Raw genomic sequence first — 16,575 nt, 5'->3', positions numbered from 1 at the left:
CTTCAACTGTCCTTCATGTGGTCTCAAAATAATTGCTAACATTTCTGTGAGATTGCTTCAGCTAGTTCCTTATGTACTCTAGGATGAATTCCATCAGGCCCTGCTCACTTGAATACATCTAACTCATCTAAATATTCTTTAAGCTATTTTCCCCCAATTCTGGCTTGTGTTCCTTCCCCCTTGTTGTTAATATTAATTGTGTTGAGTATCAGGGTCACCATTAACCTTTTTAGTGAAGACTGAAGCAAAATAGGTACTGAACACCTCAGCCATCTTAATGTAATCAGTTATTAGCTCTCCTTACCCACTAACTAGAGGACCAAACACTTTCTGTTGTCTTTTTCTTGCTTCTTTTGTATTTAAAAGAACCTATTCTTATTGCCTTTTACGTCCCTTGGTACATGTAATTCATTTTGTGCCCCAGCCTTTCTAAATTTGTCCCTGTAAGCTTGTGCTATTCTTTTGTACTCCCCTCCTTAACAACTCATCCATATTTCCAATTTTTGTAGGATTCCTTTTTGATTTTCAAGTTATTAAAGAACTCCTGATGTAGCCACACTGGCATCTTCCGATCTTTCCTTCTCATCGGGATAATTTGCAGTTATGCCTTTAATAGTATCTCCTTGACAAACTACCAGGTCTCCTGAACTTTTTCCCTTATATTTTCTTCCCATGTGATCTTACCTACCAGTTCTCAGAGTGCTTTTTTGAAGTCCACTGTCCTTATTCTGCTGTTCTCACTCCTTCCTTTTCTTCAAACCATGAAATCTATCATTTCATGGTCACTTTCATCCAAATTGCCTTCCACCTTCAGATTCATTACCAATTCTTCCCCGTTGGTCAGAATGAAGTCTAAAAGGGCTATCTCCCTGGCTACTTTCTCCACTTTCTGAAACAAAAAGTTGTCCCCAATACACTCCAAGAACTTATTGGAAATTTTGCATTTTGCCATATTACTTTTCATAGAATAACATAGAATATCAGGGTTGGAAGGGACCTCAGGAGGTCATCTAGTCCAACCCCCTGCTCAAAGCAGGACCAATCCCCAATTTTTGCCCCCGATCACTAAATGGCCCCCTCAGGGATTGAACTCACAACCCTGGGTTTAGCAGGCCAATGCTCAAACCACTGAGCTATCCCTCCCCCCAATTCTATTCTCCCTGTACCTTTTTTTTTTTTAAAGCTTCAAATAAACTTTTCTGCTTCTCCACCCTGTTATAATTATTAAGTAAAGCACACCGGGTAACAAACCCCTCCTGTTGTTTTGCCTCTCGGCACTGGGTGCTGGCAACACTTCCATCAGGCAAGGGGGACTTGAACCAGTGGCCTTATACACGGTGGGTGAGTATGCTAACCATGAGGCTAAAGATTATAATTTATAATTTCCAACAGATGTTTGGGTAATGAAAGTCACCCATTACTATAAGGTCTTGTGTTTTGGATATATCGGTTATTTCTTCCACAAGTGCCTCATCCGCCTCCTCTTCCTGATTTGGTGTTGAAAAGTTAGACCCCTACCATGACATCACCCGTTTTCCCCCTTTTATCTTTACCCAGAGGCTTTTAACTGGTCTGCCTCTCACTTCCTTCTGGACCTCAGAACAAGTGTATATATTCTTGTATATATTTTACTCCCTTTTTCTTCTGCCTGTCCTTCCTAATCAAGCCATCCCCATCTATGCCAATATTCCACTTATGAGACTTATCCAACTTAGTCTCTAATGCTCACATGCTAACAAATGACCTCTCTAAATATTCTCCCTTATAACTAGGAATGAGCTATCAACTAACCAGAAGACTACTAAAGTTTGCCCTAATATCTCCACAATATTCAAGCTTCCCCAAACCCAGGGGCCGCATCCAGCCCTTCAGACATTTTAATCCTGTCCTCGAGCTCCCGCCAGGGAGCAGGGTCAGGGGCTTGCCACACTCCGTGTATACCATGGCTCCTGGAAGCAGTGGCATGTCCCCCCTCCGGCTCCTACATGTAGGTGGCAGCCAAGCGAGTGTGCAGAGCTGTCTGGCCGGAGGGGGAACATGCCACTGCTTCTGGAAGCTGCTTGAGGTAAAGCACCACCCAGATCCTGCACCCCTCACCCCCTCCCAAGCCCCAACCCCCTGCCCCAGCCCTGATCCCCCTCCTGCCCTCTGAACCCCTTGGTCCCAGCCTGGAGCCCCTTCTTGCACACTGAACTCCTAATTTCTTGACCCACCACAGAGCCCACACCCCCAGCTGGAGCCCTCACCCCCCCCCCCGCACCCCAACCCCCAATTTCGTGAGCAATCATGGCCTGCCATACAATTTCCATACCCAGATGTGGCCCTCAGGCCAAAAGGTTTGCCCACCCCTGCCCAAACACCACGTACATCTGAACTGCAAAGTTAGTTTCCAAGCCCTTTGTAGAGATCAGGCACTGAACTCAAAATTATTTTAGCATCAGCTGGTCACTCTTGTGACACATACATCCCTATCTCACCCTCTAAAGACAAGACATATTCTTTGCTTCCTCCATTACTTCCAAGATGACTCTTTGATAGTCTTCAGAAAGAAAACCATTAAGATTCTTCAGACTGATATATCATATCATCTAGAAGGACCAGGTACTTGGACTTACATATACTGTTAACGGAAAACTGCCCTCCCACCCTCTTCCAAATCAAGTGCCTTTCATCTTCTGGATTAGAGTTCTGAAAGCTCTGAACTGCACTCTATGACAAAAATCCATTGTAAGCATAAGGATAGAGAACATCACTTGAACATCCCCCATCAGTTTCTTCTTGCTGGCTTCAGAAAGCGAGTGAAAGTAGAATGAAAACTCTCTGAAAGTTCTGTAGTAATAAATGGACCTACAAATTTACCCTAATTGTAAGCTCAACTTGTGAAAAGTGGATAAAGTTTCATGAATTGTCACAATGATCTATTATATAAAACTGTTTAAGAAAAGATATGTAAAGAAGAGAGAAAGACTGAATTAATTTAAACAAAAAGTTTACTGATATAATCTTAACACAGTTTTTGAATTTAACTGGTAAGCAAGAGGACCACTCATCACTCCTTTTTGAAGTCCTTAAAAAGATATTTTCAGGAAGAACAGTGAGAAGAACTTTTCATCAGCACTGCTGCTGTGGTGGAAGGATTGTTCCCATGACGCCAGACCTTGATATTCTATGGGGGATGCTTGACCATGATCGCTGCACCAGAAAGGATGCCAATCTGATACGTTAGATCCCGCTGTCTTCTCCTCCCTCAGGTGCCCCTTTTCGCTCCCTATCTTCCTCCTGTCCTACCTCTATCCCTCTCTCTCAGTTTTTAACTGGATCCTGAAATCAACTGTACTGCACAGTGCCAGCACGGTGGAATGAGATGGTTCATCCAGCTCTGCTCAGCCTGAGGACCAGGGAAGGAAAGGGACCTGACCAGACCAGTCAGATGATGTCTCTGATGAGGCTGGTGAGCCGGCATCCACAGCAACAGCTGTCATGGTCAACCTACCTGCCCAAAACATCCCAGCCGTGACTGAGCAGGCACCCAATATCCTGAGATCATCCACAAAATCCATATTCCCCCATCTTTACTGTCCTATTTATTCTCTCCCTTCTGCATCTGTCTGTTTTGTCTAAGGCAGGATAATGACTATCATTCTCAATTCAGAACTGAACAGAAGAACTTTCTCCTCAACCAGGAAGGACTGTTAGACTGCATAAGAGACTTTAACCAATATTCACTGTCTCCAGAAAGGACTTAATAGGTTTTGATTAAGTTTGTTTTGGAAAAACGATCAGAGTTCTAATGCTTTTTACCTCGTTTTATTTTCCTTGTGTGTGTTTCAATCAATACATTTCTTAAGTTTGGTCTGAGTTTCATAATGTGTTTGCCACGGTATTAAGCAGGCTGAGGACTCTGTATATCAATCCCCAGACCTTGTTTAACACAGTTTAATGTTGGACAGTAACTGAGTTGTGCTAACACCTTTATCCTCTATACTCCATCTAAATTAATACAACAGCTTTCACTAGCTCCTAAGAAATATCCCACTAGGAAAAGATATATACAGTGGGTTCTAGAACTTACCAATCAGACATCTTTGCCACACAAAGACATGATCAAAGAGTGGTTATTTACGATCAACAGTAATATATAAGAGACTTCAAAAATTCTAATTTTTTTAAAATAAGAACAAAATTTTCATGTACCATTCTAATGAGCTAAGATCGTATATATGATACTTCAGAAACAAGTTATTTCATGTGAATCTAAAAGTACTTTAAAAAACACTGAAAGCAAGTTTAAAATCTACTAGTTTACACCAATATCCAATATATTAATAAAAACTTACCCCTCTTTCTATGTGAGGATGCAAAATCCAAATCAACATTTCGTCTTCCACTCTAGATTAAAAAGAATCAATACAAAACCTCATTTCTTTTTCTAATTATACAACAAAAAAGTACCTCAAGATTTAGGTACTTAAAGCTTTTCAGTGCTAAGTGAAATGAGATAAAGCAAAGCATTTTATTTTAGTTAAAACAATCTGAGTTTTAAATAACACGACAGAGAACACCCCACATTACATAAGATATAATTACGCTAACTGCCAAAACTTAAAAAAAAAAAAAAATAGGGAAATACTCTTAACTAAACTTCAGATCCACATGAGTACATGTAAATCTAAAATCATGTTCCTCAGAATACTCCAATTCTTCATATAACAAGATTTCCAAGCCTTTGGGGGGAAAAAACTGTGGTGCATAGCTTTGGCTGTGTAAATGTCACTGCTGCTCATGAATAAGGCTCCGTGTTTGTCACGGAGGTCACAGATTCCGTGACTTTCCCTGACCTCCGTGACTTCTGCAGTGGCTGGTGTGCCTGGCCTGCGGGCTGCCTGAGCAGCTCTAGCAGCCCCTGGGCCAGGCGCACTGGCTGCTGCTGGGGCAGTCTCCCCACTCCCCCCAGCAGCAGGAATTTGGGTGTGAGGGGGCTCAGGGCTGGGGACTGTGGTGCGAGGCGGTGCTTTTTGTTTACTGCCCATGACTTTTAATAAAAATACCCATGACTAAAACGTAGCCTTACTCATGAACAACAAAAAGACAACCTAAACTAACCTATAATAATTTTAAAGTTCATTTTTGTGCAATCATTTGTTTTCCCAATAGAAATGCAGGTGGTTTGCAGTGGGCTCCTCTGTATATCCACCGTAAATTCACAATGATTCTAAGCAAAATGGCACATGTTTAAGATATCTTTCGTATCTGAAAAAATATAGATGTAAGACTGAAACTGTATAAAATATCAAGTTAGTTTTACCTACCAGTGAGTAACCCTCTTCATCTGATTCAGGCTGAGATAAATCAGATTCACTCCTCGATTTGATCAGCCTATAGTTTGAACTAGGATGGGTTGAACGACTCTCTGCAGTAAGACTTTCACTCCTGCCTCACAAAAATACACAAATAAAAGAGAAAATTATTTCACAAATGCCCTTTGTAGAATACAAAACTAAAGTAAATTAGCAGCCATAAGATGTTGCACAAAGTCTCTGCTACAAATATTAATTTCAGGGTATAATACTCAAAAACTAAACTTTGTATATTTAATATGAACATAAGAAGTGTGTATACTACCTACCTGTATCACCATTAATGTTTATATCAGACAAAAGTAAGCACTGATAGTCAAATATTGATTCAGCTGGCAAAACAGCTTTATTTGGGAGAAGCCTAACCAGGATTGTCTCAAGAGCAAAAGGGGACAGGAATAGGATGTGAAAGGGCTTGCAAACGTTTACTAATGCCCTCTATTAGCATACATTATTGCTCCTCAGCACTGTTACTGAGCTGATGGCAGCCTGAGATGATTGATTTGCCTGAGCTCTTCAGTAAGTGTTATACATAGTAATGTTCAGTATGCAGAAACACTTAGATTTCTAGTGGAGGGGACATGGCAACAGACAAGGAAAGGCACTATATTTATTTAAGACCCACCCATTAAATGAATCCTAAGGTCAATATGCTGAAGATGAAAGCCACTTTGATACCACCACCAGACATAGCTGCCCCTGTTTTAATGCCTGGACTCCCAGCAAACAGTCAAAAAGAATAAAAATGGAACTGAAATTAAAAAGTCTTCCCTATAAATTTCTATTAAAATTTCAGTTTAAATACAGTTTAAATGTGAAACAGTCACAGAAAAGCTAAAAACACTGACTTTTAGTATAACTCTACTGAACAGTGTGACAGATGTTAAAAAGGACAAAGTCAAGATAGATGTAGTTTAAAAAAAAAAAACTACATCTGTGTTACTAGCAATACCTTAGATTATTAAAATTAAATATTTTTTAAAATACACTTGACTACCAGAATTTATACTGTTTACTTCACATGCTGTTTCACTCCAATTTAGACAATGAAACTAGTTAGCCTTCCTTTCTGGTTTTCATGCATCTGGCTAAAAAAATGCTTTGTTTTCCAGGAAATATTGAATTTGTTTTTTTTTTAAATCATGAAAAACATTTCTATTTATATTAGGCCCTGTCTATCTTACTACTTTTTTTTAAAACCCCAAATTTTGGGTGTAAGCAGTGTAACCTTTAGCCAACACTATGTTAAATCCCACTAGATACAACAAATATAAACAAAAGAACAAAACAAAGACTCTTGTCAAACTAATTAAAATATGAATTTTTCAACAAATCAAATTAATTTTAAATCCTAGATGATCTGGATTTCATTATGAGTCCACACACCTATACTCAATTTCAAAAAAATCAAACTGTTTCAAGTATATCATACTATATCTAGGTTGCCAGTATGGCTCATGAGTATCATGTTGGCTTTTCTTATGAAAAATTGAGACACACCACTTTTCCTCTGAACCCAAGCATCAGTGTAATTTTATCTAAACCCTTGAGTTCTTTTTCTTTGTTGTCATATCCTCAGTTTATCTTCAAGGGTTATCTACTAAATTTTAATAAATATTTTTGGAAAGAAAGAACTAGAGGAAAATTAACTACTTTAATTAGTTAATGAATCCCACCTAGTCATGAGTCCAATCCCTTCAGGAGTACTAGTTGAAGGTTGCTGCAACTGTCCTTCCTCCCTTCGTTTTTGGAGCTCTTTAATAACAGGGCTTACTCCTAAGATCAACAAGGCACATCTATGGATCACAGAGTTGCATGCAGCAGTGTACACATCTTGACCCTCCGGAAGATCTGTGCTAACTCTTCGTTCCTGTTGGGACTGAGGAGGCTGATCATCAACTCTAGTCCCATTTCCAGTGTTCATCCTATCTCGATCCCGACTGCGAGCTACTTCACGGGCTGATAGGAAACATTGAAATATTTCTGTAACATGCAACACAAAAACAAGGTCTTAACTTCTAGGCAAAACTAAATGATAATAAAATAGTCATCTTCAGTTTAAGCCAATCATTGGCATTGACAAGTGGAAAATAACAATTTTTTCCTAACAGTAAAAAAAAGGATCCATTAACAAATAAAAAATCTACAAAACAAATTAACAAACGTAGAATAATTACTTAGTCTAGCATTTACAATGTTAAATTTAAAATGAAGGGAATAGTAAAATCTGACATGCTGCTAAACAATTCCTTCAGCAGCGCAGCAAGAAAGGGAATGATCAAAATTCTCACTCCGTTGAATACCTTCAAAGAGCCAGACTAAACAGGAAAGCTTCTACACTGCCATTTAAAAACCTCACATTTTATTTTTTAACATAAAAACACATCCCGTATTACAATGATCGGAGCAGGCATTGGCAATGTGCTATTCCTTGGATGCATTGTGCTTATGATAAACAACCTCCTGAAACCTCCTAGAGAATGGAATTTGTTTATATGGTACTATATAAAGATGGCCTGGGATTATAAAGTTAGGCTCAGGAAATAAGGAACAACTGCTACCAAGTAAAAGTAATAACTGGCTTTTTAAGCATGCCACCTTCTGACTGTAACACTGTCTATCAGTGGCAGTGCAGGGTTAGCCATGTCCCTTAGAAGAGCATAAAAATTAGAGAAAATGCTTCCAACTAAATATTTCTAATTCTTACAATAAACTGGTGAAACTTACTGCAGTGCATGCATCCTACTCAAATTAGCCAAAACAACACAAATTCCAATACACACCAAACTGCAGCCTAACCAAAACAAGTGCTGGTTGGTCAACATCTGTGTACCTGAATTCTTGGAGAAAAGAAATCATCTGTAAGAAAGATAAACATTCCAATTTTCAATCAAATCTAGGTCCACAGACCCACCAATGGGATTTGTGTAACAGTATCCATCTGGGGGATATACAGTCATACAGAAGAACTGGTGTTGGCAGCACTGTTTACAGACAGTGCGTAGCCTGTAAAATCTAGAGGTCATTTGATTTTTGGTCTGTTCATTTCCTCTGGCGAAGTGGCTTTCCCTTCAGTCATATCTCTATTTCAGTGGGAGACACAAAAAGACTATACTCTTCTCCCATATTGCCGGTAGTAGTTCCAGCATATTTGGCAGGTGCCAATTTCTTTTTGGACTTGCCTCCTCAGAGGTCACTTTGCTAAGGTATTCTCCAACAGTCTTTCTCCCAAATATTTAGAGGCTAGTAGTAGAGTTTTTGCCTGAATATCACCACAGCAGGATTGAAGACAACCATGTCTGAATAAGAGAGATGAAACCCACAGCTCTGGCAAAAAATCTGAAAGAGCTGAGCAATGCTTTGGAAACAAAAACAGCTATTGGAATTATCTTACAGAAAGAGAGACCACCTGACCACAACATTTCCTGATCTTCAGGAGTACATCAGCCCATGCTAATATTGTTTGGGTAGAGCATGTGGATACACATGAAGCTGTCAAAGCTGTTGAGGATGCTTCAGAATTCCTCAGGAGAGATGAATCCACTTCCCCACCTCCCTTTCAGAAGGTACTGTGGCTCCTTTACCACAGAAGAAAGAAATTTAGGTAGAGAGATAACAGGTTTTGAACTACTTCACCTGGTAATATTTTCAGGACCTCTCTCCTAACCATCTGGGATTAGTTGGCTATTCACATTCTTTCCTAATCACATCTCTAGAGCTGAGTGGATTGACACCAAAATCTCAGATTTGTCTCCAGAGAGGAAATACTACTCTGTGGTCTCCCTTTCCTCCATAAGCTCAGTCCTTTTCATAATCCAAGCTCCATGTTTTGAAGGTTCTTTTAATGAGAAGTCTAGGAATTACGAGGCTTTTTTAATTTTTAAACTAAGAAGAATCCTAGTCTGTTTACCTGTGCTATGGGGGCAAAATAAAAACAAGTAGGTTCTTCTAAGGGAAATGATGGCCCAATCTAGTTCTATATCTTTCTACAGTGCAAGCTGGAAGACCCTGTTGATGGGTCTATGGATCTGGGTTCGGTAGCAAATGGTGTCTCTTTATAGCTCCAGCCTGTTTCTAGGAAAACAAACTTAGGCTTTTGTTAGCTTTGGGTCACTGGGAAGAGTCTTCTGCCAAATGTTTGGCAGGCCTCTCAGTCCTTACAAATCAACAGAAAGTAGAAAACAGTCTCATCCAAGACCCCCCTCAAGCAAAGTTAAGTCCCTGAGCAGAAATTAAGCAATTTGCTATGCAGGTTCTCCTTAACCCTTGGTCAGGGTAGCCACGGCAGGCTCCTCCCTGAGGAGAGGGGAATAAGTCCTTTCTCCATGTCACTGAGAAACTCCAAACCACTTCCTCTTCCTGTTTTAATATTTGCCTTGTTCCAATCATGAGGCAAAGCAGGTTCTCTAGGATGAAACAAGCAACCTACCTCTCCTTCCCTAAAGGAAATTAACCCCTTCCTAACCTGCTAATGTGGTGATGACTAAGCAAAGGCTGGGGAGATGGATGTCTTAATAGTGGGATAATGTTTGGGGACGGCGGGGGTTAAAATATCCATTTTCACAAAGCTTTTAATATTTTCCACAGTGCATAATACACATTTGTTAAACCTTGCAAACTTACACAAAATAATTTTTAAAAACAAAACACGACTGATTTCTTTTTAAGTCAAATTCACTTTACTGCATTTTTCCACGACTGAAATGACTTCACTAACATAGAGCACATTGGGAATGTCACACTGATATAGTAACTAGCCACCTGAATATGGCTAGATGTGGTTTCATCAAAGGAGGAAAAACCACAACCTTTTAATTAACAGGCTGATTATTCCTTTCAGCCTGGGCACAAGACCCAATTCAGCAAAAACTACCAAAGCTGAAGGAATTTTGGCAATTTTCTTTGCAAGCCATATTTAAATATCAACAATTACAAATTATCTAGACAGTCCATGACGTTTACAGATGGTGGTGCAAATATGAAGTGTACTGAAAAACATACATTGGTAGTGTTACCAAGATCTGATTAAAGTAGGCATTCAACAGCATTAGTAAATTCCAAACCAATCCAATGTTAGCAACAATATATTTGATTCCAAACTCTAGAATAGGAGATATTTAAAATCTATTACTACATACATATAGAAAATATATTACAAACACACGTTTATTAAAAAGTGATGAATATTTCTTATCTTTTGACGCAATGAATATACTAAAATTTAACACAAATAAACTCAATGACATTTTGGATGTCTGAAGTAAAAACTCCTAGATTAATTTTTAATTTTTCCTGTGTCAAAAAAATGTACTGTTCTTTCTAGAAACCATGAATTGCATTCATACATTTAATGTCTACTTACTTCCGGCTGTCATGACTTCATGCTCTCTTTCCTCCTCTTCATCTTCTTGTTCTGGATGCCCCTCTTCTCTGTCTCTCTCTGCCTGCTCCTCCATTTCAGCTTCTTCATCAATGGTCCGAGTAAAAGAATGCTCTTGAGGATCAATATCTGCAGACTCCTGGTTTTCTGACATCTAGACAAAGTTGTTTAAGTTACATGGTGAAATCACTTCTCACTAAATGAAAAATTGTAATGTTGAAAAAATATTAAATAAAAAAGTTTGTACTCATTGTACTAATTGCTATCTACTTTTATGTACTTGGACGGGGTGGGCAAACTTTTTGGCCTGAGGGCCATCTGAAACTGTATAGAGGGCCGGGTAGGGAAGGCTGTGCCTCCCCAAATGGACGGGAGCTCAAGGGCCAGGCAGGATGGTCCCACGGGCCGGATATGACCCACGGGCCGTAGTTTGCCCACCTCTGTACTTGGGCCTCAACCTTTAATTGCCTGCACTGAACTTGTCCAAGTTAGACTGTGTCCTATCTAAGCTAAAGGCTTTGTAAGGCACCTTATTCAAATAATGGGTACTAAATAAATAATGAATAATAACTTACTGAAATTGAGGGCTATTAAAATCTCTATATATAGTCCACATTTTAATTTGTAAACATGCTTTAAAAACTTAAAGTCATTCTAATGAAGTGCAAAATTTCTTACTGAGGAAATGAAGAAACGTTTGGAAAGTGATCATTAAACCATAGCGTATATACAGTATTTGGTTAACAAATATATCCTCATAATATGCAGCAATATCCTATAATCAAGCAGATATTTTTCATTCTTACCCATCTGTCTCTTGAGGATGATCTAGTTTGAATAAGTTCCATGTTTTTGCAAGCAAGCAAGCGACTCCGAACTTTATACACACAGCGGTATACTTCTGCGAGGGCTTTACCAGGCTGGTATCTACAAAGAGCCATAATAGAAAAATCATACATTTCATTAAAAAAAAAAAAAGTACACAAAGATTTAAACATAGTTTCAAGTTACTTGCCTGCTCTCACCACAAGCTTGACTAAGTAAATTTGTGTGTTTCAAAAGAGCTGAAAGAACAAATCTAGACACAGTATCCAAGAGTGACTCGTTACTTAAGGTTGCACTGTCCCAATCTGAAAATAAAAACGAACCATTAAAATTTACTGGAATTTCCAAAAACTAATTCTGACAACATTTTAAAACAACATCAGTTACGAAGTTACATAAAAATCTTTCTCCCGCTAAATTTTTTGCCAATTTATAAATGAATTTAGTGTTCATGAAATAAACTAAGAGTACTGATTAACACAACACATAATGCAACAAACAAGGGGTGAACTAAAACAAAATCCTTAGAAACACCAATGAAATTTGAAATAAATCATGTTAATAATTATAGCATCATTTGCTTAAATGAGATGTTAAGAACTAACAAACTAATATTGATAGACTTGAAATATGCTTCAAAGGAACTTTCCAGCCACATCTTTCATTATTCTTTACTTAAAATTTTCTATTAGAACATTATGAAGATGCAGTTTTACTTCTGGATAACTCATCTAAAGACTGTTTGAAGTGCTGTTGTAGCCGTGTTGGTCCCAGGATATTAGAAAGATATCTTTTATTGGACCAATTTCTTTTGGTGAAAGAGACAAGTTTTCAAGCTACATAGAGTTCTTCTTCAAGGGGATGTGGAGAGTTGTCAACAGTCTTCTTCAGAGCTCTCTGTAAACTTCACAGCTTGTCTCATTCACCAGCAGAAGTTAGTCCAATCAGAGATATTACTTCACCCTACTTGTCTCTTTCAGAATGTGTTAACTACTTATGCTAAATGATCTGTATTTAGTGTGATACTCTGAGTACCTTTCCCTGATCTAAACAAGAGTTCTGTGTATGTCGAAAGCTGGTCTCTTTCACAAACAAAAGTTGGTCCAAAAAAAGATATTACCTCACTCACCCTGTTTAGTTTAAGATTGAAATTATGTGAGTTGCTTATAATTTGACCTGAAAATTACAAATACAGAAGATGATCAGAGTACTCCAAGTCTAAACTAGGAAGAGTCTTTGCTTAAGGACACCAGTCTTATCTTCAGATCTACCAGTGCAAAAATTGTGGCTGCTACAGAGATACTAAATTGCATTGAGCAAAGCTTGAATAAAAGGAGATTCTGACTAGCAAACAAGGTTTCTGAGACATTCATTTTAGATCACTCAACTGCACTGAAATTAACCCTCTCTCACATCCATATGACCAGGAAAAGGCAATGAAAACAACAAGGTTTTCCATCCTATTTATACATTTTTTTAAAAGTTTATAATATTGAAACACAACAGGGTCCTGAATAATACAAAAGTTACTAAATACTCATAGTAGAGTGACAGCTTGCTCGAGTCCCAAATAACTAAATTGAACAACAGATTTAGTAATTCATGAGCTGTCTTATGAGCCGTCCTGCTGCATTTTTGAAATCACCCAGCTTGGTTACAGTCGTGACAATCTAAAACAGACCAGTATTTTTTATTTATTTATTTATTTATTTTTAAGTAGCCTTCCTCCCTTGGCATCTACATTTTTCAAACTCTGTAGGTGTTTTTCAAAAACTTACTGGAAAAATAATGGCTCTTTTAAAACAGACCTTGTTTTTATGAAGCTATAGCAATTTCAAACCCAGTAAAAAACTCTCAGTACGTAGATAAAAAATTCTACTATTAAAATAATTACAAAACAAGCTATTACTTTACTAAATGCAGCTACTTTACAGTCTTACATGTTTCTAAAAGCTCTAGGGCTAGATTGTGCATTTATAAACTGCCCTGCAAAAGGGTAGTGGGATGCACCTGTGTCATCCCAGGTGCAGCACAGAGAAGAAATCATGACCCAGCCAATCACAATTCCTTCCCTGTTGCTTCCCATTTGCCCTTGGAAAAGAAAAGATGGAGAAACAAGGGGAAATGGAGAGTAATCTGTTGCTAGCCCTGACGTACGTACACACACGTGTACGTGTATGTGTGTGTAAGGGGCAAGGCTGCACCCATGCCCTCCATTCCTGCTCAAGAAAGTTAGTGGGCTCACGTATGTCTATGCACCCAAACCCAAGGTCCAGAAAGGCCATGCAGGTGCATGTACACCAAGCCATGATTTTGCCCCCTTTAGTGTTTCAGGTTCTAATTCAGGAAGTCACTTAAGCATGTGCTTAAATTCAACCCTATTCAAGATAGCATTTAAATATATACTTAAAATTTAAGCATGTGCTTCAGCCCCATCAACCTCACGTCCTTAATTACTGTCCTTATTAGGGAAGCTTTCCTGAATTAGGACCTTACTGAGGATTGCGCAAATCTTGTTATTGTGTTTTGAGTGAAATTCCCACCCTTGAAAAACTTCAGTATTGTTGCAGGCCATTTTGAGGTCCAAAAGTCAAACTTCTTGCAACATTTTTATTAAATGTCCATTTTCACATCAAACCGTGACAATTCATAATTTTAAAAATTTCATTTCTGACTTAAAAAAAGAGGACCATGAAGAAAATAGCCTGCTTTTGCTACAACCCTACCATCAAGCAAACCCCACAAAATCTAATGTGTTTTTCACAGAAGTGGATCACTGCCACAGAATCAAAAAATGTATAAACCACATTTTAAACTTTTCCAATTCCCTTGCAAACATTTATACAGCCATACTTTCAATATTAAAAGTAAGACTAATCCATAAAAGGAAATGTTCACATAGATTCATAGATATTAAGGTCAGAAGGGACCATTATGATCATCTAGTCCGACCTCCTGCACAACGCAGGCCAGAGAATCTCACCCACCCACTCCTGCGAAAAACCTCTCACATGTATATTTGGAAACTAGTTTAAATAGAACAGCAACCTATTTCATGATTAGGGCCCTACCAAATTCACAGCCATGAAAAATCGCATCACGGACCGTGAAATATGATCTTCCCCATGAAATCTGGAGCCCAGCCAGGCAGCTCCTACCATACGCAAGGCTCCAGCTGCGAGTCCCAGTTGGGGATTGAGACTTCCTCTTCACCTGCAGGGGCCGCTCCAGGACAGACCCACCTCCAGGATTTCTCCCTAGGCTTCCGGAAGCTCTGCAGCTTGAGCTGTCCCTTCCCCTCCATCCAGGGAGGCTGTGGCTCTAGCTGTCAGCCCTCCACTGGGACACGAGATTGCGGGGAAAACTGAACCTATGGTAACTCACCCTGCCATATCCTGCAACCTCACTTCTAGGCTGCTGCCCGTGGTGGTGCTGGCTTTAGAGCTGGGTGCCCAGCCAGCAGCCTTCCTTGCTGGCTGCCCAGCTCTGAAGGCAGTGCCCCAGCCAGCAGCAGAACAGAAGTAAGGGTAGCAATCCCATGACCCTGCTACAATAGCCTTGCAACACCCCCCACCCTCACCCCCCGACCACCTTTTGGATTGGGACACCCCCCAGTCACAACACTGTGAAATTTCAGATGTAAACATCTGAAAATGTGAAACTGACTAATTTTAAAACTCCCTGGCTGTGAAATTGACCAAAATGGACCCTATTCATGATGTTATATATCGTTATGGAGCCAAAGCAGTCTTTTTGGATCTCAAACCTTATGATTAGGGCCCAGCATTTTCCATAATGATGGTATTCACATCTTGCTGCAGACTCATGATTCAAAAATCCTTTATTTTTAAAAATAATTATGATTCTAGCCATTATAGTTGCAATGCAATAGCCTTGAAAATGTGAACTGAGCCTGGCTTGACTGAATCCGCAGACAACCTGAAAGAATAGCTCTAAGAGGTGCAAAGTGACCCATTCATCTCAGAACGCCATGGATTTCCCAGCTCAGAAATCTGTTAGTTTTCCAAGGCACAATGGAATTCGCATTCCTTCAACCAAATTCTCCATTTTGCTGCAAGCAGATGCCCAATATTTTGATTTGTCCCCTGCCCAGCAAGCCTCTGCCTGCAATTGCCTCTTATTATCCAGCTTTCCTCACAAGAGAGTGTTACAGGATAACAGCACATACTCAATGTGTTGTTCCACGGAGATAGTTGGCAGGAGCCGGAAATGGAGTGCAGTTTGCAAACACTAAGTAAGGGCTGCCAGAAATGTAGGCTGGTAAGCTAGGCAATACAAAGAGTCAAAAAAAGCTGTACATTTTTTGTGGGAAACATTTCTTGAGTATTTGTTCCTGTTTTTTCTTTAAAAAAAATGAAATCAAAATTGTATTGACCCATTCTACTAGAAAAAATAGATTTATTTTATAACAATGGTTACTTCCAAATATGAGCCATAGCTGTGTCTGTGTAAGTGTGTAGTGACTGGACTGAATGGCATGACATGGCAACATAATTTATCTTGCCATGGAATTTACATATTGTTGTCACAGAGTACACAAGGCCCGGCTGAGCATGCCTGAAGCAAGCAAGTAGCTTGGCAATAGGGCTAATAGTCTGAGCACTGTAATGTCATTATTCTGCACATAAAGTTGTCTTTCAGGTTTACAAGATATGTAGAAGTCTCCTACTTCTGTTTTCATCTTCTTACCTTTACTAACAGCATAGTCTTGCATACTGAGCCAGAGACTACGGGCTGGCTCTTTTGTACAACCCAAGGCCAAATCAACAAAGACACCAATCTCAGGTCGCAGCTTATAATCAAATGGCTTCTGTTCCTCATTTCCAGAGAGGGCCACTTCCAACAGGGAACTCATGCATTTGTCTAAAGTAAGGGAAATATTTAGGTTTTATATTCTGCTGATTTTGATAAGCACATACATTCACTGATTTTGCAAGCTATTAAAGGGGTAGAAAAAGGACATCCCAATGAACACACCATCAACCCACAAGG

At 39.2% G+C, this 16,575-nt stretch overlaps 1 protein-coding gene across 1 annotated transcript in view; it reads right to left on the bottom strand.

Annotated features, from left to right (window-relative positions):
- HERC1 (HECT and RLD domain containing E3 ubiquitin protein ligase family member 1) overlaps nucleotides 1-16,575 on the bottom strand; it is a 213,642-nt gene that overhangs the window by 113,071 nt on the left and 83,996 nt on the right. The window contains exons 19-25 of the mRNA XM_084641722.1: nucleotides 16,273-16,446; nucleotides 11,753-11,867; nucleotides 11,544-11,664; nucleotides 10,720-10,891; nucleotides 7,034-7,340; nucleotides 5,310-5,430; nucleotides 4,338-4,389 (exon numbers count right to left, since the gene is read on the bottom strand). Coding sequence (XP_084497848.1) covers nucleotides 4,338-4,389; nucleotides 5,310-5,430; nucleotides 7,034-7,340; nucleotides 10,720-10,891; nucleotides 11,544-11,664; nucleotides 11,753-11,867; nucleotides 16,273-16,446 — 1,062 coding nt within the window. The remainder of the gene's footprint in view (nucleotides 1-4,337; nucleotides 4,390-5,309; nucleotides 5,431-7,033; nucleotides 7,341-10,719; nucleotides 10,892-11,543; nucleotides 11,665-11,752; nucleotides 11,868-16,272; nucleotides 16,447-16,575) is intronic.

The sequence above is a fragment of the Lepidochelys olivacea genome (genome assembly GCF_965140295.1).
Source record: "Lepidochelys olivacea isolate rLepOli2 genome assembly, chromosome: 10".
NCBI classification, from domain to species: Eukaryota; Metazoa; Chordata; order Testudines; family Cheloniidae; genus Lepidochelys; species Lepidochelys olivacea.
This window is presented reverse-complemented; position numbering and strand designations above follow the sequence as displayed.